Here is a 24,863-nt window from a genome sequence, read left to right as displayed (position 1 = left end):
TATATTTCTGTGTCATACACAACGCATGGTGGCACTGTTGCTCTATGATTGGTGTCACTGTTGATTATGCATTTTTATTTTTGCAAACGCACTCCAGAAACGTGCAGTGAATTATATGAGTACTCTAAATTGCCAAGACGTGTGAATGAGAAAGGTTATTATGTCTCTGCATGGGGCCCTGTGATAGACTAGTCCATAGTAAGGTAAACCCCGCCTCTTGCCTAGCTGGGATCAACTCCAGCAACCACGAGTGCAAATATAAGCGAATGAATCGAAATTCATCTATTGATATAAGCTCATATGACATACGACATAGACTATGTAATGTTTCTCGGTTCGAGAAATGTACCGTGTGTACAAGAACGATCAGTGGGACGTTAGAACGGGTGTTTGCTTTAATGGCAGAGCACATTCCAGAGTGAGAAGAAGAAGAAGAAGAAGAAGCCAAGTATCGGTTGGATGATACCGCTTATATAGTATACGTATCGTCGACATTAAAGCATCTACGTCATGGAATCAACATTAAGGGATCAACATTAAGGCATCAATATTAAGGCATCAACATTAAAGCATCAACATAAAAGCATTAAAGCATCAACATATTCCTACGGAATATTACAGACTGCACCCTCACATTGCTGATAACTAAATTATGACATACAATGTTGACTACCCCCTAATATTACTGATAACTAGATATTAACCTTCTGGCCGCCCTCGGCAGGACGCTGACTGAAGGGGCCGTGTGTGACGTCGGGATGTCACTGTGACCCCTATCCCCAGCCCGACCCCCAGCTCACGCTGTGAAAGGGGAAGCTGGCTGATAGGGCTATCCCACCGCCTGTGATAACTGTGTTCGGGCATTGCAATGCTAGTTCGTATTAGGAGGGTACTTCCGTTTTCGTCTGACGCAAAGCGCTGCAACGCAGCGCTAATGTTTGCTGTGGTTACCCGAGTAGCTCGACAAGTGGTGCTTCACCCGAACTAGAGTATTGAAACGGTAGAGGGCCGCCCGTTTTTGTCGGACGGGTGTATGAATCAAGCATACCGCTTCATTTGGAAGTGTTACGTAGCTACCCTGTTAACTCACAAAGCTTCTCCCTGACCAACAGCTCCGCTGTAATTGTTCTATTTGGGGAGTTTGGGGTGGTCTGTGCCTTTCCTATGATCCGGTTGCTGTGTTCTTGGGATAGTTTTATTCGATGTTTTTAAATTCCTGCATGTGCGCGCTACGACATATTTTATCGCTATAGATTCACCTAGGTAGTGGAAAGCTTAAGAGTTAGGTCCCGAAGTACCTGATGGATGCGCGGGTATCAGAGTTATTCGGTGCAGGAAATGGGCAAGACTCGGGATCTCAAGGTGTTGCATCCAGTATGAAGTTGGGGAAAAAAGCTTCGGGAAAGAACAAGAAAGCAAAGGCTCGATCTTTTCGCAGCTTCAAACCAAGCAATAACACGCCGTATCTACCTCCCGAGGTAAGGGCACAATTCGACAACAAGGGCGGCTGTCATCTCAATACGATGTTAAGTTCATGTTTTTCGTGACACATGATGAGCACCCCCAAACACATCAACTAAAAATCACGTGTATTGCTCTTTTATACATAAAGTTGATTTTCGTATTCTCGATTGTCCTGTCATTTACTGGCTATGCCCAAGTGCCTTTTTCTGAACTTTCAGTGACACGTAGGATAGCTAGTCGGTAATTGAAAGAAGAACAAAAGAGAAAAGCGTAGAGATTGGTTAATGTAAAATTACGGAGATATCTAGTTTCATGTACATTTGCTTAGCAGCAAAATGTGAGTTAAGCAAGTCAAAAGTCACTTGTTATTTGTGGGCTGCTAGTGTGCTAGCTAGCAGCTAGGAAACAGCTGTGTTTGTAAATATTTACCAGGGGGCGGGTATCTGCTCGACCGTCCTGTGTCGCGATAAAGTAACCCCCCGCACTTAAATGATACTATTTTACTAAAAACGACTGACACGTTTGCATATTGCATATTGCTTTATCTTCTCAACAACTTTAATGTTCACAATAAGCTAGCGGAAACTTTTCGCTCGCACCCATTTAGAAGTATTCTTACTATATAATTATATCTATTCCAATATTGCAAAACAAATTATTGCTGTCTGTTTACAGCCAGATTGTGTTAATGGGCATTACGCTTTCGGCAAAATGCTCAAATAATGCGACATCTCAGGAAATAGTTTATGGCTTGCTGCTTCCGCATACATGTCAACAAAAGACTTCTTGCTATGATCTCAACTGCTTTTATTTTTGAGGGGGTTGTCCCTCGTAGGAATACTGGTCAGTACGTTATAAAAATCAATTTTTACATCTTTATAGTAGTAGTAGTAGTAGTAGACTAGTGGTGGTAAATCTAATAGTTACGTATTCAAGTAGGCTACATTGTTAGACTAAACTGACAAAAGTATCGATTCACATTGTACTGACCGCTCAATCGAAGTGGTTTTCTTTTGTCTTTTAACAAATCAGTGATTTTATTTTTTCCCTTTCCTACAGTTTGTTTTCTCTCTGATTATTTGATTCTCTTTTCATATCTTAGGCTGAAGAGGGTAATATAGAGTACAAGGTGAGCATGTGTTATATGTTCCACAGACATTTTCTTCAAATTTTCTAATGTGCTTTTCTAATATGTTCATGGTAAACTTCCTCCCCCATTATAAGAATGCTACCTTGAAGATCTTCAATTAGCACTTACCCATTAATATACTGTTATGATGTGTGTTACTATTGCTGAGAGTATTGTCTGTTTAAAACACATTGCTAATCAACTGTTTGTTGATTAGCAATGCCAAGATTGGTATCTTGATTATTGCTTTCCACCACATTATTTCTTTAATTAATGCCTTTATATCAAAAATCTAAGTTTAAGTTTAGCATTTATGTCTATATTCATATACCTGTCTAGCTGAAGCTTGTGAACCCCACACAAAATCGGTTTGAGCACTTGGCAACACAAATGAAGTGGCGCCTGCAGGAGGGTCGAGGTGAAGCTGTATATCAAATTGGCGTTGAAGATAATGGAATGTTGGTGGGACTCTCAGAAGAAGACATGAGAGCATCATTAAAAACACTCCATAAACTGGCCGAGAAGTGAGTACATATTATGACTTATTTACATTTTAGGAAGTCCTCATTCAGTTATTAAGTCCATGATATTAAATTATTCCCCCAAAACAAACAACAGGTCAAGGTAAGTAAAGAAGCTAATAATATGTAACAATAATAATAATAATAATGTTCTGATCAAATGTAAACCAATTTCTGATTTTCCGAAACAACGAAACATTGCTGCATCAATATCACAAATGGCTGATGTTTGATTCTACAATCCAAACTCTGCATGTGTTTGTTCCCTGGTCAAAAAGGGTGGGGGCTGACATCACCGTCCTTCGAGATCGAGAGGTGGACTATGATTTTGAAAAGCCTCGTAAGATTGCAGAAGTTCTCATTCGCAAGGTGCCAGATGACCAGCAGGTCAGGATTTTCACCGTAAAACCAGGGTTTGTCTTTTCTGTGTAATTTTTCATTTTTTTTAATGTTTCTTCATCCGTTTTTGCAGTTCCTGGACTTACGAGTTGCCGTATTAGGTAATGTGGACTCCGGCAAGTCCACTTTGTTGGGTGTTTTGACACAGGGTGAGCTGGATAATGGAAGGGGAAGAGCAAGGCTGAACCTGTTCAGACATCTTCATGAGATCCAAACTGGGCGAACTTCAAGCATCAGCTTTGAAATCCTAGGCTTTAATAGTAAAGGAGAAGTGAGTACATTTACTTGCCCAAGTTTGAGGAATTGTATTTGATTTAACCCAAGATGTTAATAATGTTCAGGCATAACCTATTACTATTCAATTACTATATAAAAACAGTATATTTTGCACTTCGTTTTTTTGCATTACAACTTAACATCCCCCACTTGGCTTTTCTTAGGTTGTGAATTACAGTGAGTCTCGTACAGCAGAGGAGATTTGTGAGAGTGCTTCCAAAATGATCACATTCATTGATCTGGCTGGTCACCACAAATACCTAAAGACCACCATCTTTGGCCTTACCAGCTACTGTCCTGATTTTGCAATGCTGGTTGTAAGTGCTAATACCGGCATTGGTGAGTATTTAATAAATTTGTAAAATTTCCCCATCATATTAGCAGGAGGTATAGCAACATCTTAAAGAAAGATATGTGAAGGCCTTTATTTACAGTGTAGTTTTGAGAGGCGGAAACACACAATCACTACTAGGATTTGAACCCAGGCCTCCAGGGAATATTACGACCTGAATGTAGCACCGTAGACCACTCAGCCATCCTGACACTTCTCAAGTTCGCATAACTCTGCAAACTCAAAGTGAGAAGGTGACGCTACGCTGAGCAGTCTGTTCCAGCTAAGAATAGACTGTTGCTTGTGAACCACAGTAGAGGCTTCCTTGGTGTGCGTATTAAAGCCTATTCAAAGTGTGGAAATGTTAAGATGTTTTTGGTTCATACTGTGGCTTGCACTCAAGCTGCCATGTAATACAAGTCATGGTTTTGTAGGCTGTTTTAGGGCAAGATGGTACGATAGTGGTAGGTGCTTCCACCTCACAGGATGAAGGACCCTCGTTCAGTTCCCTCAGGGGGCCTTTATGTGTAGAGTCTGCATGTTCTGTCTGTGTGGGTTTCCTCCGGGTTCTCTGGTTTTGTTACACATATGAATGAGAGAGTGAGTGATTGTTCGTCTGTATAAGTGACAATCAATCAACTACGGTCAACTGGGTATACCCCGCCACTCAACCAATGACACGGCTCTGGCATTCCCACGACCCTAAATGCAGGATAAGTGGTAGATAATTGATAGATGGATGAAATGCCATTACAGCTTAAAAATGGTAAGGTTGACCAAACTACAATGCATTGCCTTATTTTCTTGTGCATAGTAAATAGGGGAGCAGTTAGGGGTCCAGTGTCAACAATAACACTTTGTCACAGTATGAGTAGCCAGAAATCGAACCAGGAGTGTTCGGTTCCAAAGACAATTACGTAACACCCTGCACCACGCTATTTCAATGTGTGCATGGATACCCATTTCAAAGTGAACTTGTTACTGGGAACAGGCCTTAAATAGGTGGCTGCCTGTCTGGTTGAACAGACATAGCGTTCATCTTCACCTCAACTTGACTTTGTAGCTGAGCCTTCCTGCTATGACCGCGTTTCTCTGAATTTATGTCATACACCAAACATCGTCGCTTGCTTGTCACTACTGCTCCAGAAATATCTCAAATACTATCCATCCATGCAAGGATCTGTGACCTACAAGATGTACCTCTGTTCAGACACATGGATTATTGGTGAAACTGACACTTGCAGAAGGGTCACTCAGCAACTGTTTTTGCCAACAAGTCTGACTTAACAGCAACGCACAACCACTAGATGTTTTGGCAGAGAAACACATGGACTAAATTCACCATGTTCTGTACTGGACATACCTTTAAAGTAATTTGGGATTGTAAAGAGGGATTAGAGATTGATAAGAAGTTGTATTACAACACCGCATTTAATCATTGAATTGGGAAAAAACAGGAAGACTAATTGTCTTCAAATTCAAAGAAAAAAATAAACAAAACTCATACCCTTGTCTCGAAAAGATAGTTTTTTTATTTGGATTTTCTTACTGATGCCTCTAATGTTCTGTTTGTATGGGTGCCTGCTCTAACGTTACATCCAGAGGAAATTGGGGTGAAGAATGAGGGCCATGTCTGTGGTGGTTCTCAGTCATTCAGATTATGGTGAATTCTTGTCGAGATCTTCTTGTCTTAAGGCAACTGGACTTGAAATTCTTCACTTGAAGTTGTTTCACCCCTCATCAGAGAGGGCTCTTCAGTTCTAATGACCTTTGGGGAGTTTCCAAATATGGGGTTTGTGATGATGTCTACATTGGAGAGGCCAAACAACCTCTGCACAAACGGATGGCCGAACACAGAGTCACCACTTCAGGACAGGACTCTGTGGTCCACCTACACCTGAAGGACAGGGGCGATTTGCTTGAAGACAACAACATCTGTATTCTGAATTCATCCGAATTCTAAAAATCCTCTCTGAACTGAGGAGGGGGCCACAGACACAACCTTTCACAAAAGTACAATGCCGTACTGGGATCAATGACAAGACGTATTTGCACACAGGCAAGCCACATCTGCACCCTCCAAACAACCAGGAAAGATCCACTACCACCACCCCGCTAACGTCCACATGATTCTCAGTTCATGTGATCCAACAGGTTTCACTCCTTTGTTTAGATTTACCTTTTCATATTCCAATCCAGGCTATCCCACTAAGTGGCTCATTTGTTCCAATGAATGACACCTCAAATAGCATAACAACCTCCCTTACACCTAGTTTCTACAGATCAACTCTTACAATTACACAACAAGCCACCATAACTTAGACTCGACCAAACGCCTAGCAGTTATATTAGGAAACTCCCCATAGGTCATTAGAACCGAAGAAGCCTCTCGGATGAGCAGTGAAATTTTTTCAAGCGAATTCAAGACCAGTTGCCAAGACAAGAATGAGCGTCGTCCTCAGTATGCCACAGGCAAATAGGGGCCACTGTGTCTGTCTGCAGGTCATGAGCAATATCTTTAGTTATGAAACAGTGCTGTGAACCTCTGTAATTTTTAGGTTTAACTATAGAATATGATCATTTCAGGCCAAAAACCATACCAAATACTCAGACCCTGCTACCACAAAATTGAGAAATGAGAATTTGTCTCTGTGCAAAAGGATTTAAATAGGACCACAGTTTAAAGTGAAGTTGGAAATTAACCTTGTTTTTTGGGACATGCATTTTGAGTTTACATGTGATGGATCACTAGATACAGTGGAGGTTTATTGCATAAATACAGACTATTAGGAGTTAGAGCCTTTATATATGCAAACTACTGCATTTGGCTAGTAAAGTTGATCCTAATTCTGATTACATTCCTCTAATTGAAGCAAAATGTCTACATTCTTTCAGTTGGAACAACACGGGAGCATCTTGGCCTAGCCATGGCCCTGAAGGTCCCAATCTTCATTGTCATTAGTAAAGTGGACTTATGTACACGGGTGACTGTGGAGCGTACAGTGCGACAGCTGGACCGAGTCCTGAAACAGCCAGGCTGTAATAAGGTGCCAATGGTCATAGGCAGCACAGATGACGCTGTCACAGCAGCACAACAGTTTGCTCAGTCACCAAAGTATGAAACATTTACATATATGAGCATATATGTGTATATGATTAGATGATTCTTGTGTGAAATTGCAAGTGCTTATAATAGCAATTCCAAAAGAAATGACTGTGTGTGCACCTCTTGTTGTTTTGTTCTGATCATTTGACTTTTCTCTCCATGGCAGCATCACACCAATATTTACCTTGTCCAGTGTGTCTGGAGAGTGTCTGGATTTACTCAAAGTCTTCTTCAACATAATTCCTCCCCTAAGCAACACCAAGGAGCAGGAAGAGCTCATGCAGCAGTTAACAGAGTTTCAGGTAAGTCTGCGACACAAGTTTACATGCAAGCTTGACATTAAAAGCTACAGTTTAAACAACTGAAGGCTTTTGATAATTTGAGTAATGCAAGTAACGTTCTGTTGCAGGTAGATGAGATCTACACAGTGCCTGAGGTGGGGACAGTGGTGGGAGGTACCTTGTACAGGTTAGATTGTTGGAATATAAATACTTTTAAATTTGTTTACTTTTGTGGGATTTTTGACTCAATAATCCCTTTTGGACCTTAGTGGTATTTGCCGGGAGGGAGATCATCTTGTAGTTGGGCCTACAGACTCAGGGCAGTTCCACAGGCTGACCGTTGGGAGCATCCAAAGGAACCGTTCGACATGCAGGGTGCTTCGGGCAGGTCAGGCTGCCACACTTGCACTTGGCAACTTCGACCGGTCATTATTACGCAAGGTAAGACAGACTCTTGTAATATTCATTTTTTTACTGTATTTCAAAAAGTAGGTTAAGCTCAAAAAGTAAATCAAACTCTGGGAAATATCTTGCATCTTAAATGCAATTAAAACAGCAAATGTATTTACTTTTGATAGGAAGAGCCATAAGTATAAATGTTGAGGATAATGTAATACTTTTTTTTACAATTTACGGGGCATCAAAGCAGTAGTAAGATAGATATATGTGTTTAGTGGGACAATCAGTTGAATTTGCCTGCAGTTTTGTGGACTTTTAAAAACTAAACCATTCATTTTCCTCTTTCAGGGTATGGTAATGGTGAGTCCAGAGATGGACCCAACCATTTGTTGGATGTTTGAGGCAGAAATTGTTCTACTCTTCCATTCCAAGACCTTCCACAAAGGTTTTCAGGTTACTGTGCACATCGGTAATGTGAGGCAGACTGCAATCGTTGAAGCTGTGCATGGCAAGGTTAGTACACCTATTTACTAACAACTATCAAATTGTCAAAGGCTACTTATTGAATGTCTGAAGCCAATGTTCTCAGACTGAAATGTTTCCAGGGCCCAATTGACCCCTCTTTAGTATATTATTAAGTGATTATTTCAGGTAAAAAGTAGTTTCTTAAGCTTTTGCTAAGAGAAGAAGCAAGTTTATTTTTAATCATTTTTAAATGATGCGTTGCAGGATGACAAGTTTGTAACTCCCACTCAGACCACTAAAGTGAATGGGGAACAATTTTCAAACATAATTAAAAGCTGTACAAAAGAACATATGTATACATTCTACTCATCTATCTCAAGTCAAGTATGTCAAATCCGTGACATGTGAATTTGAAAGTTGTCTTTGCACCAACTTAAAAAAGGCTCCATATTGCTGCTTAGCTTAATTGCTGTGTATATTTGTGTGTAAGCCATCTGAGCCTTTATCTGCTGAGCTCTTAGCTACCCTCAAAGCACAGATCTGCAGGTGTTAGAGCCTTTTACTGATCCAGCCTGTCTCTGTGTATGTGAACAAGGGCTTTTATGCTCAGCCTGAACAAAGTGTATGCATTTGTGAAAAATTGAACCACTCAAAGCTAAATAGCTGCTCAAACTCCTTTGAAATTTCAACAAAGTATTTGCAGTCTTTAAGAAATTCTGCATGAAGATCTATCAGCGTGCAGACAAATAAGAAATGACTGAATTATGGGGAATGATTGGACACAAATTTGCCCATGGTTACCCTACCGAGCTAACATTAAGTAGTAGGTACATAGAACTGTGGAACGTGTACTTCAGGTGCACTGATATGTTACCTTTATCTTTTGTCTTCATTCATTATCCCCAAACCCACATATTAACTTTCTGATTCCTCCAATTCTTATGATTGATGAATGTGATATAGGAGGAGCTGAGGACAGGGGAGAAAGCAGTGGTTCGTTTCAAATTCATCAAGCACCCAGAGTACCTAAAGGTTGGAGCAAAGGTGCTCTTCAGAGAGGGTGTGACCAAAGGTATTGGCCATGTCACCAAGTTGCAACCCATCACACAATATCATCCGTCCCACACTGATGAAGAGGAAGTCTAAATATTGTCAGAATAAGGAACCAGAAAAGACCGTCCCAGTCCCACAACAAAAGTGCTTTATAAACAAGCTTCAGATTCCACATATGGACAGTCAACACGGTGGCATACACCAGAACATCACATTGGATTTCATTGCCTTTTTCCAAAGCTTTTTATTCCCTTCACCAATACTTTGCTGCACATTTTAATGAACTTCTAATATCCTGCTGTCTTGTACAGATATTCTAAGAGTGTTTGTTTTGAATATCATAGCTGAGAGGAAGCATCTGGTATGTAAAACCTTTAATGTTAAATCAAAATAGTTGCGTCCAAATTGGAATTGGACATTGTGAACACAGTTGCAGTGAACAGACCAGTAGATTGCTGCCAGTGTAAATACCAGTAGATTGCTTTCAGGTGATGGTTTTCTCATACTAGCCATAAAGCTAAGGTGCTAGCTGCACAAATTACTCCAAAACTGCACCTTAACAGACACATTCACATGCAGAAATTTGTGATGAACCTGCACTGAATCATACCTGCCAGTGGTGATCTATTGTGAGATGACAATTGTTTACTAACTTACAAGTATGAAATGTTTGGACATGGTGTGGTGTTATCAATGTTCTTATTATCATTGCTTTACAGCAGCTTTAACCAGCATAGTGCCTGACAGAAAAAAAAACTCTGATCGTACTGTACCTGAATATTCTATTGTGATAGCTTTTTCCTAATAGCTGCAAGTGGATTCTCTGAGGTAATAGCAAAAGAATTGGTAGTCATCTTGGTCCTCAGTGACAGCTGGTCAAAGCCAAATAATGTTGATTTGAACGCTAATGTTGACATGGGCACTTTATGTAGCAAGGGTAAACATTGCATAGTATGCAGTGCTTAATCCAGATTGATTATGTGTATCAGATTACCATAGTGATTCACTTCAAAAATCACCCATTTAACTTTTTTCCACATCAATTCATCATTGAATCGTGTTTTTACTGACAAGTTATGCCTCACGAGAGGGGTGAGATAGTAATGATCTCACTGCCTATCATGTTAAGTGTTTTAGTTACTCAGGTCAATGTAGTTTTTTTAGTAGACAGCATTCCACTCAAACTACACAAGATAATGTTTATATTGCTGACTTGGGGGGCTAATCTCTGGGAAAGATTAGACCTGCAGATAATTTCTGCTGAGGCGTTACATATTTTACAGAACTTGTAATTGATGCAGTTATATTGAAACTGCTCAGTGGAAAATGATGACTTTTTTCAACATTCTCTTCAGTTAAGTTACTGATAACTTTGAAGAGGTATAACAGTGCCTGATGGAACTGCCTTTTAACGCACCAAAAGTTCCATAGTGTTGTTACAAATTACTTCAGTTGGTGCTACTCCTTGAAACAACTATTTCTTTGAGAAAGTTGAAAGAAAAAAAGCTACGCTTTTAAAGGCTATCATTTGGCCTTATATCTCTTACCTGCATGCTGATGTGATTATACACACATTGATGTCCCACTTACATTATAAACAGGACAATTCAAATATATTCTGTTTTGTTGTATCAATGTTGTAATGCAGTTTGTGCACTCAGTAGAGAAAAACTAAGAATGCATTTCAACCAAAATGTTTTTAGCATTGAGTATCAGATGGCAGTTTGTTTCAAGGCATCTGACGGGGTATTTTATATATCTTGTACTACATTTAGATTTTATAATGATTTCTACTTTTGCAGTCTTCTTAATGGCCCTGATACATCTTCCCTTTTTGAAATCAGTTTTATGACTTGTTTTCCCTTTTAAAGTGTAATATTTTAGATTTGGGGGGAGTGGTGCATGGAATGCAATATTTATGTACAGATCCAATATGTGTATTATGGTGTACATGAATAAAACTTTATCTCCTTAGTAGTAACTTCATTTTGTTGGTCACAGTTGGCCATCTTAGCATAAACTGTCACTGTCTTCAACTTGTTCATGTTTCAAATGGCATCATGTTCCCAGTTCTGTTTTTCTTAATCTACACCTTGGCTGATGCAAGCAAATGTGAAATTCAACTTTTTTGTAGTACTCACACCACATAATAGGTTAACCATGGGTAAAGTACATACAACTTAAGGTGACTCATCTCCTTATGCAACAACTTATCTTGAGGACATTTTTTTCAGACTTAACAAACCCATCTAAGGAATGTAAGTAGAATTGGGTAGATACTTCTGTCAGAAACATATACATTTACTTTAAATCATTTAAATTCTGAAATTCAATACATCAAGCATATGATGAAAATATGCAGATTCATCATGAGCTCACTTGTCCACAAGCTGTACAACAAGTAGATGTATAATTCAAAGGTAGTTTAAATAGCATACAAATTAAAAGGTCTGTTTAATGTCAGTAGCTATAAAATGCTACATCAGCCTTGAGCATTCATTCAGGAACATTTGATAGTATAACACTGAGGAATCTTTTCACTACTCATTGACTGCTTTTTTTTAGTTTCATTTGTAAATATATTTGCTAAAATATTTACCTGAATACAAATAATTTACTGTATTGTAAACATCTGTTCACTTCCACCATTGCTCAACCGAAACGTCTTCCTATTTCATATTGTATGTAGGCAATTCGCAGCCTGGAGTTATGTCCAGATAGCACTTTTAGATGTTTGATATATTAATTTTAAGAATAAATTTTTCCTTTCACGAATAACTTTTTAAAAATGCATTATCAACTTTAATTGTTTTTCTCTTACATTTACATTCTTGAACAATACAAGCATTTATTTAAATTTTAAAAAGCATTTAAAATACAGCAAATAGGAGTGTCCTTAACTTCTCTTGAAAAAGGAATCCAGGGTTCCCGTGCTTCCACTTTGGGAGCGAGGTCTTTTTGGCTGGTTTCCCAACTGACCTTTAGATTTTTTTTTACTCCGGGAGGACGGGGCTGCACCTGCTTGTCCTATTCTCAGGGGACTTTGAGAGACACTGGAAGAGGTGTTGGCGGTCGAGGGAGACAGTGAGTTCTGGAGATCCAAGGCAAAATGATAATCACTATGTTCAGGCATTTCCCAGACTAGCACATCCTGACCACAACGTTCACAATTTATCAGGTCTTCTCTCACGCCAGTGGGAGGGTTGCCATTTCTCTCAGCCTCAGTATATTGTCTGTCCCTCAAGTCTTCACATGGCTGTTGGCAAGATGTGAAATCCGAGTTACCCTTTACATGAGTGGATATTTCCTGTGGGTCTGATTTAACACTGTCTTCACAGTCTACAAGACTGACAGGTCCTGATCTATTTTCTGGCTTGCTTGAGGTTTGGGCAGAAGTTGGTGACCTTTCAACACTTTTCTTGTGAAAGAAAGAAGAAATTCCAGAATGCAGGTTGGCTGAATTAGCTTTTGAGTGGCAACAAATACTTAGGGAAGTAACAGGCTGATCAATATCTGTCTCCAACTTTCTACCTGTTTTATATGGGAGATTCATGCTAACTTCCTTATCGTCCTCTCTTTTTGTTATTGTCTGTCTTTGTTTCTCTGCAGATTTTTGAAAAGACTGAATGCTGCCCGTGTGTTTGCATGCAATATCATTTTTCAGTGATGTGGTTGTCTGGTTGGAGGGGACAAGATTTTGTGTTGAAGAAACATCACTGGAAAAAAAGCCAGCTATCCCTCCTGCTGCTGGAGCATCATTGAATTTGCCAGCAGAGAGGTGAAGCATAGTGAGGGGTGGCGTCCTATGGACATGATATAAGAAAAATCACAATAAATAACAGCATCACTTCAGGGATTAGTTGAACATGCGTTAAGAGATGTAATCATGTTGATTTACCATGCTGCCTGGTGGTTCCCTGCTGTGTTGAGACTCTTGATAATAGCAAAGCTATCAGTGGATATTTTAGAAGCTTCATAGCGTACCAAAGCACAGCAGCGAGAAAAACTGCTGGGCCTCTTGTCCCCCAGCTGACGTACACCAACTGTTAACAGCTTTGCCACACGACCATTCTATATCAGGGTTAGAAATGGCCAGTTCTGGTTTGAAACTTAATTTGAATTACTGTATAAAACATGTCTGTGAACTCAGAAATGGATATGTCCACTCTTATAAACTAGGATGCTCTCACCCGTTCTCTGTCCTTGGACAGCCTCTCTTCCAGCTCCAAAGCCAGGTGATGAAGCCAGTACTGCACCTTATACAGAAGTAATCAATTTTTAAGCCAATCTAAAAATAATTAATCATACACATAACAATTTGAAAAATAATGATATAATGACCATTATTTAATAGATGGGTAAGCATAAATAGAATACATTGTTAATGTTAGTTATATGACAGGAAAAAAACACCCTGGATCTGATAGTAATAAGCAAAAATAACTACATTTTGAAATTACTATTTTTTTGACAATGTGAGATCAAAAAATAACAAAAAAAAGGACAGCTCTGACAATTCGTTCAATAAACTTGTGTAAACACCAGAGAAACACTACCTGCTCTTTAGTAGCCAGCGACGTTTTTCCAGGGAAGTTTTTACTGCAGCCTATTGACTTCGGAAGCTGTCTGGGTTTAACTGCTTCAAACTCAATCCCCCGACAAAGGTCATACAGCCACTGACTACGGGGAGGATCATAAACACTCAATGCTGTGGGTGCTCAAGAGTTAAATCAGACATTTGTCTGTTTTTATTTCATGTACAAGGTAGCCATAGACAATGGTTACATTTATTTGATCACCTTACCCAGTTTTATCACCAAAGTGCTGACTCAGCTCAGCCTTAGAGAAGCGTGTAAGTTCTCCCATGTTCTCTATTCCTAGAGTTTCTGTAATGGAGGCGCCCATTTTACCTCCCAGATTACGGCTGCAGGAATAAATATGACGTACAACAAAGTTAGTTACTGTATGCATCAATGTGATTTAATATGTATGTCATATGTATAAACATACATCTTACTAATGGGTAAAGAATTGAAAAGTTCAGTCACAGACTCCAAAGGCAACACGGTTTGTCGATTGGGTTTGTTTAAACCGCAGGCTAGTTTGGCCAATACCTACAAACAAAAGAAGGGACCATGTGGAAGTTTTGCAGTTGTACCATACAGTTAAATACTCAATGACAGACTTTACTACCTTGTTGTGTGAAATTCCAGCTGAACAGCGTAAACCTGTGTTTTCCTCTACTGCTGCTCTCATTTCCTCTACAATTACAGCCCCAACGGTTAGCTGAAGTTCTGATGAGTTGTGCACAGGTAAAGATGCCAGCCACTGCTGGAGACCTCGGGACCTTCGCTCTTCTGCAGGCAAACATAAAAATATTGTTGAATAACAAGCTTCAAAATATCCAGTTTGGAAAGCTGGAAATTCAGTCCAGAGCTGAAACTCAAGTGAGGCAATATGGAATAGACAGGGATTTTTTTCTTCAAGATTTTATATACAGTGCAGTGAAACATACAGCCAGGGCAACTAAGGGGTGGCTGAACCCTCAAGAAAATGTTTGGGGGGAGCTGAAAGTCCATATTGCCCAGTGACTGCCCCGAAACTTGAAAAATCTGGAGGAATGGGTCAAAATCCCTGCTGCAATGTATGCAAACCTGGTCAAGAACTACAGGAAACATCTGGTCTCAGTAATTGCCAACAAAGGTCTCTGTACCAAATATTAAGTTCTGCTTTTCGATGTATTTAATACTTATGTGATGCAATAAAAAGCAAATTTATCACTTAAAAATCATACATTATGTTTTTCTGAATTTTTGTTTTAGATTCCATCACTCACAGTTGAAGAGTATCGATGGTAAAAATTACAGACCTTTCTACATGCTTTGCAAGTGGAAAAGGCCGAAAAATCAGCAGTGTATCAAATACTTGTTCTCCCCACTGTGCAAACACACACCACACACCCACCCGGTGTGTGTTCTGAAAATTATCAGAGGTAGTTTATTTCTACTTTTAACTTAAAACTTTTCACAATTATTTTAACAATAGAAATAGTATTAGTATTTTGAATTTTAAGTAATAAGACTTGTTTAATTTTCTCAATTCGAATTTTCCTTATAGTTTCCAGTGGCTTTTATTTATTTATTTTTGTTTTATTATTGCACATCTGCCTCTTCCAGACCTTTGATTGCTGAACTAGAGAACCTTAATTAACACACACACGGGTATCTGGTTCACTGCACTGCTGTTTTCTCTACCACGGTTTGGTTTTTCTTATTTTCTTTTTGTTTTTACATTGTTATTACTGTTTTCTATATTTATTTTTTTCTTATCGTAATGTTTTCATATACCTGGCAAATGAAGATTTAATTTCCCCTTGGAGATAAATAGTCATCTAGTTATATACATACATATACACACACATAAATACACACACACACACACACACACACACACACACACACACATATATATGCCATTTTTAGGGGATTTTCAGGTAATATTGATGTTTGGAGAACTTCTTCCAGGTGTACAGGATAAAGGTTGCTGATTGTTACAGACAATTTGTAGTTGATGCTTTCATATTTTCTTTTGTATTTAAATGGGGAATTCATGCTGACAATTAAGGCAACCAACTTTTTTTTATTGAACCATGACAATTTCCCATGATAATTTTGAAAATTATCAAATTAATTTACCGAGTGAGTGAAGAGGATACAGAGAATACAATTAGAGGGAAGGGGCCAATTTGCTGTGGTGATCCCTGAAGCGAGTAGACGAAAGGAAAGGAGGAAGAAATAGATTCGCAAATATTTTGTGAGCTGACAAAGCTTTTTGATAATCTATATCAAAACAAAGTTATTTACAGCCATTAGATCAATGTCTGAACACTGAAAGTACAATTATTGTCATATTTTGTGGACTATAAAAAAACAGAAATATGTCGATTTATTTAACAGTGGTAGTCAGCAATTTGCAACTTTTGGTTGGCGTTTACCTTTATCCAAGACAGTGTCCTCTTTAGCAACTTCTTGGTCTGAAAAAGTTTGCGGGTAACCCTGGATGTAGGTTGTCCTCAGCTGGTTTGGCTGTATTTGTTTGTCTGTTATGTCCTTTAGCCGTTGTTGAACGGCAGCAGTCAAATCCATGTAGGCTTCATCAATACTGGCTCGCTCAATCACAGCAAAGCGAGACATCACTTCAATGACTTCCACGCTTGCCTCCCTATAACTATACAGGTTCATAATAGGATTAAAAATAAATCAAGGAGATGTGTCACTAACATAACAAACTGAAGCAAGCACTTACAATGTCAAGTCTGCTTTTCCGTGAGACTCGCGTACTCTTGCCACCTGGAGATCCTGGCACAGCTGCTTTGCATCATCCACCCACATGTTTCGTGTGACACCGTGAGTCCTGGCCTCATAACTCACAGCAATGATACTAAGAGGATGGGTATGTCATTAAAACTTATGTTAAAGTCAGACAGAAAAATAATTAGAAGATGTTAAATTTGAGTATCCTGTTATCTGTAGGTAAACCTGTAGAGCGAGAAAAGAAGGTGGCCGAGTTTCCATCACGGAAGCCACAATTCGAATCATCCTTGCAACTGAAGAGACGCACGGAAGCTGGACGTGTTTCGAGCATGGATGACTGTAAGACTAATGCTGACATTGACTGATCATAAAATGAAGGCGCGAAAAAACATGCATCAGGGCGGAAAAGAACATGTTTCAAATCAGAAAAAAACAATTTCAAGATAAAACCTATCTATCTTCTTCCGCTTATCCGGCACTCAGGATCGCGGAGGATGCTGGAGCCTATCCCGGCTGTCATCGGCCGAGAAGGGGATACCCCCTGGTCAATCGCAGGGCCACATAAATAGACAAACTTTGTGCTTTATGAAACAGTCAGTTGCACCGATCGTAGGTTACAAAATCTCTGTCAGAAACCCACCTGCCCCCTTTCCACGTCTTGTACTGAGCCACAACGCAGGGAGTGTTCTTCAAGGCTGGATTTAGCCTCTGCTCCACCTGGACGTAGAAGCAGTCCATATCCACCAGCGCCACCACTCTCTCCCTCCCGTAATCCATTACCGAACACGCGAATCGGTCGGCGACAATTGACGGCAAGCGCAAACAACGGCGATAGGTAGTTAAACAAGGCGCCAATCGCGCTTTCGGGTATCGTCGCTTTGAATAGACGCACCTACTTGTGTAACGATGATGCCATCAATATGCGACGACCAACCAGTGAGGTCAAAAATGTTTTGTTTATTTAATTTTTATGAACAAGATGTATAGATAAATATGTGTATCGAGAGGTACATTTATAGTGGTGCTATAATGATTTATTTCCCGTGAAAAAATATGAAGTTTGGTTTCATGTTAGTCCTTTTCCTTTTATGAAAGTTGCACCAAAGAAACAAAGTCCCTTTTCCTGATGCAGTCTTCATGGTAAAGAAATATGTCCTTATCCTGCAGCTGCAGAGAGAATCCAGTTCTCCTCTCGGTAGAGGCTTGTACATTTAACCAGTTTTTTTTTGTTTTTTTTTTTTTGAGTACAAGCAATAATAAATAAATAAAAATAGATGTACAATACATTCTTCATGTAGTCCACAGAAATCACAAATATCAATTCTAAATCTTCCTAATGTTTCTTTGCTGGATATATTTCGTGTGTAATTTTGTGAGAGACTTCCTCGAGCTTATTGTTTAGACAGAATTTATTACTAATCAATCATACTTTATTCCGATTTAAATCATTATATAGAGAAGACAAAACACACTATAGCCATAGTAAGTTTTACCTACCAAAAGATCCCTAATGTATTTATTTGAACATTTGTCCTTTGTAACATCAAGGTCAAAAAGGTTGTCAACCTGACAACCTGAGGCGCTATCCATCACCGTTCAACATTTTCATCTCTCGTGGCAATCAGATGTATCACTTTCCATAAATTTGAGGCAGATGCTGTGTTTTCAATATTTCCTTCTATGTTTCTCAGTTGAAAAAAAAAGAAGTTACATTTTCTACAACTGCACATAACACTTTTCCAGGTACTCCAAGGGTCCAGTGATGTATATTGAGCTACTCTGAATTACTGCACACTCTTGGTAGGTAATGCCTGTCTAATTAGTGCTCAAGGAAATAATAATTATTCTCTATCTGTAATAATGTTTATTAAAAGAAACTAAATTCAAGAAAAAAATCGTGTCAATTGCTAAGTATTCCGAGAAAAATTGTCACGCATATCCTTGGTGGTACAGGTAGTAAATGTAGATCAAGTAGCAGTAGTGTAAATTGATGCTGTCTTCTCACGCCATACTTTATATAACGTAATAACTTGTCACGTGGTTTCTATTTTGAATTTTTTTATATCTACATAAATGTTGGGGATTTCTGTCAGTGGTGTTCGCTTTTTGACATTTGACATACAGGTTTTTTCTTCTCAATAATGCCCGATTTGCTTTACAAATGCATGGAGCTATATTCAAATCGTAAGCTTTGGTCATCTGTTGTATATCAGGGGGAAAGTGTAGAAACGTGTGTCCTGCGTAGGCAGGCTGCTTTAGTGTTGTCGAATTAAAAGAAAGGTTTTTAAGAAAGTCACCGCTCACTATTTACCGCTGTGTATTTCTGATCAGGCGCATATGCAGACGCCCTGGGTCCTGCGGCAGGATATGATAGGTCTGGATTTCGTTGCAGTGCAGTCTCCTTCAGCTCGTCCTCCAACCGGTGACGCCTGCCTCTACAGTGCGGTGTGAGGAAATCTCATAAAACTCACTTTACTCAGTCGTTACTCCCATCTTCTACCGGTAAGAGATCTATTCAATCAGCATGGCATCTTTAATCTACTCTGTAACCCGCGGGATTCAGTGCCAAAACTTGCTTTAGAGACACCGGTACTCTGGTAGGCTAACAGTGAGAGCTAAACTAGCAACTCACGGCGTGCGGTGTCTGTCACATGTCAAGGAATAACAACGCAGCAGTTGAGCTGGTCTTCATATGACGGGTTATTCGGCAATATTTACTCATCGGAATTTTAGTTATGAATGTCAACCTTCTGTAGGACCTGCAAGTTAACCTCACGTGAAGCTTCCTCGGGCCTTGTAGCGGTACGAGTAGAGCACACAACTAACACTTCATTACAATTGGCACCGGCATACTCCTTGCCACGCCTCGATCTGAAAGCCAACTAATGCAGAGCAGTAATTGAATAACAAGCAGAACTGAACTGGACAACCGGTGGTGCAAAATGGCTTCTCTCGCCATAACCTTGTCCATGGGATATTATGCATCTAACCTGGTGTGCGTGTGTGAGAGAGAGAGAAGAGCTGTTACATGTCCATACATAATAAGTCATTTATCTGTATAGTGAAGTTACCATCATGGAATTGCATCTGATGGGGAAAGAGGAATTTCAACAACTTTTCATTTTTAGAAATGTCCATTGTGAAAATGTCCTGTAATGGATATCAAGACTAGTGAGTCACCTACAAGAGATGCTGGATATCAGAGTCAACCCATAAATTAGTCATATCTCCTTAATTATTAGCGGTGTCATAATCAGAAAAGCATTTTTTGAGGTGAGGGAAATTTGAATACTCATAATTTGGTGGGTAATTTTTAACAATTGTTAATCATCTGTGTTTAACCAATCCTGAATGAACATTTGCATTGGGCGGCCACTGAGCAGTGGGGAGTAGTAAAGGATTAAGTCGCCATCATCTAATAGCCACCTCGTTTCACTTTTCAGAATGTATTTACTTTCTTGTTTAGTCTATTGGGAACATCAAATGGCTACATCATGCATTCAGTTTGAATCTCCAATTTAGTAAAATTGTTTCATGGTTTGACCCTACAGATTATGTCTCAGGCCTCAATCCTGCTTCTTTCACTCATGCCATCAGCTTTGTACTTCTTGCACATTTCTGACAGATCTCCTAAATTCAGGAGACATTTCAACAGCTGTTGAGTCACCACGTTCATTTTAAATACATTGAACATTACAGTGTATTTCTGACAGATCTCCTAAATTCAGGAGACGTTTCAACAGCCGTTGAGTCACCATGTTCATTTGAAATACATTGCACATGACAGTGATGCAGTGAAAATAAGAGTTGTATTTCTGCAATGGTCTACAGAAAAAAATGGCTGTTCCTCCTGCATATGCTGATCTGGGAAAGTCTGCCAAGGACATTTTCAATAAGGGATATGGTAAGGATTTCTTGAATTGTAATAATAGTTGCAGATGTTGCAGCAGCCAGGTGTAGGTGAAATGGCAGACTTTCTCTAATAGTTTTGAAAAAATCTTCTGCCCTCAGGATTTGGCTTGGTTAAGCTTGATGTCAAAACAAAGTCAGTCAGTGGAGTGGTAAGTGTGGTTTTTTTTTTATATATATATATAAAATTCCACTCAATAAAATTTCAAATACATGTAGAATCCTGTAGGTTTTGTAATTTGTAATAAACACTTGCACTGTCTTGTGTTGCATCAGAACAATTACAAGCTGCCATCCAGAAGATGGTTCAGTTGAACTTAAAGAAGTATCCAGTAATTTAAAACCTGTTGTGTATCACATAAAATAAAAAAATGTCATTTCATTGTTAAATGTTTTGTTTCTAAGTATGTACAATGTTATATTTATATAAATGTTATTTTGCACAATAAGAGGGGTCAGGATTAATAGCCAGTAACATGTGCCTGAAGGTTTGGTGACACTTGAATGCAAAGATAATTTATGATTAGTGTCGTGTTTTTTTTTTTTCCCATCCAAAATTATCCATTTAGTTATTAAAGAAGGAATCTTGATTTTTAGCACTGTGATGGTAGAAACTAGTAACAATTCATGTGAAACTTAATGACCAATTGTAAGGGTGCAGAGAGTCCTGTAATTTCTAATTAATTTCCTCTTTGTGATTTTAAGGAATTCAAAACAGCTGGCTCCTCCAACACTGACACCAGCAAAGTAGCAGGCAGCCTTGAAACCAAATACAAGAGATCAGAGTATGGCCTGACATTCACTGAGAAGTGGAACACTGACAACACCTTGGGAACAGAGATTACTGTTGAAGATCAGGTAAGAAAAATACACAGGCCTTTTATTCACCTAATGCTGTCACTTCAACTTCAATGGTTTAAAAATGCCTAATTGTATTTGCTTAATCCCAACCCCCAATGATTTTTCAGATTGCCAAGGGACTGAAGCTGACTTTTGACACAACCTTCTCGCCAAACACTGGGTATGATAATTTGTTGCATATAAGACCAGATATGTTTCTTATTTCATGTAAATGCACTAGAAACTGTTATTCAAAAATGATGTATGCTCTGCCCCCACATGACCAGGCAACCTGATATGTGCTTCACATGTTTAACAAGAGCTGCAGCTAGTTATTCGACCTTACTCCTAACATGGAACTAACTTGCTGATGGCAAAACATAGTTATCAGTCAGCCAACATTTGTCTTTGAATTGGGATTTTTTGTATTGGGATTTTTTCCCTCTTTTTATATTTCACTCAGCTTTACTAACATTTCCAGGTGCTGATGCCTAAATGTTTTGATGTCTTGTATACCTCACATGACGATTATCATTTAAGGCTCAAAGGAAAGCTCTGGCCCATTAAAAGGAGACTGTGATGAAAGTGAACTTGTATAGCTATAGTGAAAATAATAAAGGGATGCTTGCGCGCGTGTGTGTGTGTTTGTAAATAGCAGAACAGATACATGGGAGAAGGGACATTGTAGGGATGGTTATAACTGGTCTCAATCTCCTGCAGAGAAATACACATGAAGATCATGCCGAAACTTTTGTTTGTATGTGGTAGAAGTATCTAAACCACAATTTAAATGTAATAGAGATTGAATTGAAAGTGTTTAAATATAAATGTAAACTGGAAAAACGTCTTCAAGTTCTTATGTGAAAGCTCATTTGACAGTGACTGGAGCTAAGTGTTTTTATTTTCCCCCAATGTTTTGACAGCAAGAAGAGTGGCAAAATCAAGACTGCCTACAAACGTGAGTACGTTAACCTGGGCTGTGATGTTGACTTCGACTTTGCTGGCCCCACCATTCACGGAGCGGCTGTTGTTGGCTATGAGGGGTGGCTTGCTGGTTACCAGATGACCTTTGACACCGCAAAATCCAAGATGACACAGAACAACTTCGCTATTGGCTACAAGACAGGAGACTTCCAGTTACACACCAATGTGTAAGTAGAATACTTTAAAGCTTTGTGCTGCTTAGCTCTGACATCAGCTTTTCTTTAGCCACACCAGAAAATAAGTTACTTGAGCATATATCTTTTCTCTCAAAATCTAAAACAGTTTGTACATGTGTTGTTTGATTTTCTACAATCGGACCAATACAAACATGGCCCCTTCTACATTCTTTTGTTATAAAGAAAAAAATGTATGTTTCCTTATGCCCAGCCTTTTCATTTATGGCAATTAACAGATTAAAGCTACAGTGAAAAACTCTTGATGTTGTTGAACAGGATTAAATGGCAATGCTCTCAGTGAAGTCTTATATTTATCCTCTTCAAAGCAATGATGGAGCTGAGTTTGGAGGTTCCATCTACCAGAAAGTTAGTGACACACTGGAAACTGCAGTCAACCTGGCATGGACTGCTGGTAGCAACAGCACACGCTTTGGCATTGCAGCCAAGTACCAGCTGGACAAAGATGCCTCTATTAGCGTGAGTAATGCAGAAGCTTACTGGATGACTCAAACCTTTTTTTCTATCTTGTACAAACTTTCTTTTTTTTTTCTCCCTCATAGGCTAAAGTAAATAACAATAGCCTTGTTGGTGTTGGGTACACTCAAACTCTTAGACCAGGTGAGTTGTTTTCAGATGAAGAGGTTGTATTCAAAATGCAAACAGGACTTCTAAAGTCATGTGCTTTTATTTTGAGATGCATGCATGCAACACAGCAAATATTAAATAGTCAATTATAAACTCTGTGAGAAAGAATGATATTGTACTTATGGAATACTTGATTGACTGCATTTGCTGTCAAGTGTCACAATGTCTTACCTGATCATACTTTGAAAATGTTCATTTCTTTGCTGGATAGGTGTGAAGCTCACCCTCTCTGGCCTGGTTGATGGAAAGAACATCAATGCAGGAGGCCATAAACTGGGCCTGGGCTTGGAACTGGAAGCCTAGATTTCCTACAAAAGGGATTAGGGAATATCAGAAGAATTTGGCCTTAAATGTAATTCCAACTTCTACCAGCAAGGGGATCTTGAGAGATTGGTTCAAAGACTACAGGTATAACAACAAACTTCAGTACCAGGGCAAGTTGGTGCTTTTTGTCTCTGTTGCTTTCTACACTAATTGTTGAAGTCAAGTCAGCTGGTGGCATTTTATTTATATATAATGTCGTTCCTGTCCAGCACTGCCATAAAAATGAAATCCATTAGAATCCCTTTGCCTGTCATCCACTCATCCACTCTGGTTTTATTGTGATCAACCCAAACTCAGACACTCTGTTTTATGTAAGAACAATCTGTGGGTAATTTTTTGTGGTGTCACTTCCCTTTTTTTTTTTTTTTTTTTTTTTAAAGTCACTGATCATCTGATATGCCTCAGTTTTAATCTTTGAACCTGAAGTAATATTGGCATTTTCTGAAATTATTTAAATGCTGCTGCAGTGTTCCTGTTGATGCATAGAAGGACAAGCCTAAAGCTCTGTTTTGTTAGTCAGCCATCACAGCCTTATGATCTGCTTGCGAACCTCCCTTAAACTGGGCAGTTTTTGGGTTGCTTTGAATAGGGTCTGTGGATTTTGAGGGAAACCTGTACACTTGGCTGACCAAGCAGAATTAATGTGTACAAACAGACAACTGGTGCACTTGGTTACTGTTCACAGTAAGGTCAGATTTTATTGTCTGGAAGAGGTTTAACTAAAGTCAAAATTAAGCACTTAAGGTGCTTCCCACTCCTGGGTAGAGGCAGAGCCCACAAGAAGTCATCGAAGTCCTTATGTATATGTGCGACAAGATTTTCAATAAAGTCTTTGAACTTCACAAACGCATTCACTACATGTGATCTTGAATTTCCACCAGCAACCTAAGGCCTTTTCGAGATGGATGAATCTGGTGTTGATATTCTGGGTTCCTATTCATTTTTTCACAAGTGAGAATATGCCCAGCTGGTTTTAACTCACCATGTAAAGCGGTTGACCCCAAGGTATTCACACATCTCAATGGAATGTGTCCATTAAGAATCAATTTTGCATATTGCATTTTTAAAAGGGGGGGCACATTTCATGAGGGCAGGACACTGTTGCCATTGATGGATTTAATTTAAAACCACCAAGAAAGAATTTTAAGGAAAAACCCTCTGTTATAAGACTTAAGTCTTTAGTTCTGAGTATAAAGTAAGTATCCTGTCTTTAATCAAATGATCAGTTATTTTTCACATCTCTCAAGG

The 24,863-nt window shown here is 39.1% G+C and overlaps 3 protein-coding genes across 3 annotated transcripts; 2 read left to right on the top strand and 1 right to left on the bottom strand.

Annotated features, from left to right (window-relative positions):
* The first annotated feature begins 1,004 nt into the window (after positions 1 to 1,004).
* gtpbp2a (GTP binding protein 2a) lies at positions 1,005 to 11,398 on the top strand. The gene is made up of 12 exons (XM_086171273.1): positions 1,005 to 1,478; positions 2,567 to 2,593; positions 2,933 to 3,117; positions 3,393 to 3,501; positions 3,587 to 3,784; positions 3,954 to 4,128; positions 7,016 to 7,235; positions 7,393 to 7,528; positions 7,636 to 7,694; positions 7,777 to 7,948; positions 8,255 to 8,419; positions 9,335 to 11,398. The coding sequence occupies exons 1-12, from the start codon at positions 1,302 to 1,304 to the stop codon at positions 9,515 to 9,517; spliced, it is 1,806 nt and encodes a 601-aa protein (XP_086027399.1). The 5' UTR covers positions 1,005 to 1,301; the 3' UTR covers positions 9,518 to 11,398.
* An 803-nt stretch (positions 11,399 to 12,201) lies between these two features.
* polh (polymerase (DNA directed), eta) lies at positions 12,202 to 17,615 on the bottom strand. The gene is made up of 10 exons (XM_086171187.1): positions 17,378 to 17,615; positions 16,730 to 16,864; positions 16,419 to 16,651; positions 14,618 to 14,781; positions 14,435 to 14,538; positions 14,229 to 14,348; positions 13,981 to 14,104; positions 13,615 to 13,680; positions 13,323 to 13,495; positions 12,202 to 13,227 (listed from the first exon to the last, which is right to left on the bottom strand). The coding sequence occupies exons 1-10, from the start codon at positions 17,512 to 17,514 to the stop codon at positions 12,321 to 12,323; spliced, it is 2,163 nt and encodes a 720-aa protein (XP_086027313.1). The 5' UTR covers positions 17,515 to 17,615; the 3' UTR covers positions 12,202 to 12,320.
* Positions 17,616 to 19,093: 1,478 nt separating this feature from the next.
* vdac2 (voltage-dependent anion channel 2) lies at positions 19,094 to 24,461 on the top strand. The gene is made up of 9 exons (XM_086171190.1): positions 19,094 to 19,239; positions 20,569 to 20,641; positions 20,749 to 20,798; positions 21,352 to 21,504; positions 21,615 to 21,667; positions 22,410 to 22,637; positions 22,973 to 23,123; positions 23,207 to 23,264; positions 23,503 to 24,461. The coding sequence occupies exons 2-9, from the start codon at positions 20,575 to 20,577 to the stop codon at positions 23,592 to 23,594; spliced, it is 852 nt and encodes a 283-aa protein (XP_086027316.1). The 5' UTR covers positions 19,094 to 19,239; positions 20,569 to 20,574; the 3' UTR covers positions 23,595 to 24,461.
* The last annotated feature ends 402 nt before the right edge of the window (positions 24,462 to 24,863 follow it).

Source organism: Fistularia commersonii, chromosome 2, assembly GCF_037954325.1.
Source record: "Fistularia commersonii isolate RoL2024-O1a breed Wild chromosome 2, RoL_Fcom_v1.0, whole genome shotgun sequence".
In the NCBI taxonomy this organism is placed as follows: Eukaryota; Metazoa; Chordata; class Actinopteri; order Syngnathiformes; family Fistulariidae; genus Fistularia; species Fistularia commersonii.
Note: the sequence above shows the minus strand (reverse complement) of the source record. Positions and strands in the feature narration are given on the sequence as shown.

What these genes read in the sequence shown, in the direction of transcription:
- gtpbp2a (XM_086171273.1), top strand. Translation starts at nt 1,302, where the DNA reads ATGGATGCGCGGGTATCAGAGTTATTCGGTGCAGGAAATGGGCAAGAC. An exon ending in GTGGGAGGTACCTTGTACAG is followed by an intron (nt 7,695 to 7,776) that starts GTTAGATTGTTG and finishes TTTGGACCTTAG; the next exon opens with TGGTATTTGCCGGGAGGGAG. An exon ending in TTGAAGCTGTGCATGGCAAG is followed by an intron (nt 8,420 to 9,334) that starts GTTAGTACACCT and finishes AATGTGATATAG; the next exon opens with GAGGAGCTGAGGACAGGGGA.
- polh (XM_086171187.1), bottom strand. Translation starts at nt 17,514, where the DNA reads ATGGATTACGGGAGGGAGAGAGTGGTGGCGCTGGTGGATATGGACTGC. An exon ending in TGTCCAAGGACAGAGAACGG is followed by an intron (nt 13,496 to 13,614) that starts GTGAGAGCATCC and finishes ACCCTGATATAG; the next exon opens with AATGGTCGTGTGGCAAAGCT. An exon ending in GGGAACCACCAGGCAGCATG is followed by an intron (nt 13,228 to 13,322) that starts GTAAATCAACAT and finishes TCATGTCCATAG; the next exon opens with GACGCCACCCCTCACTATGC.
- vdac2 (XM_086171190.1), top strand. Translation starts at nt 20,575, where the DNA reads ATGGCTGTTCCTCCTGCATATGCTGATCTGGGAAAGTCTGCCAAGGAC. An exon ending in AGATTACTGTTGAAGATCAG is followed by an intron (nt 21,505 to 21,614) that starts GTAAGAAAAATA and finishes ATGATTTTTCAG; the next exon opens with ATTGCCAAGGGACTGAAGCT. An exon ending in TTCCAGTTACACACCAATGT is followed by an intron (nt 22,638 to 22,972) that starts GTAAGTAGAATA and finishes TCCTCTTCAAAG; the next exon opens with CAATGATGGAGCTGAGTTTG.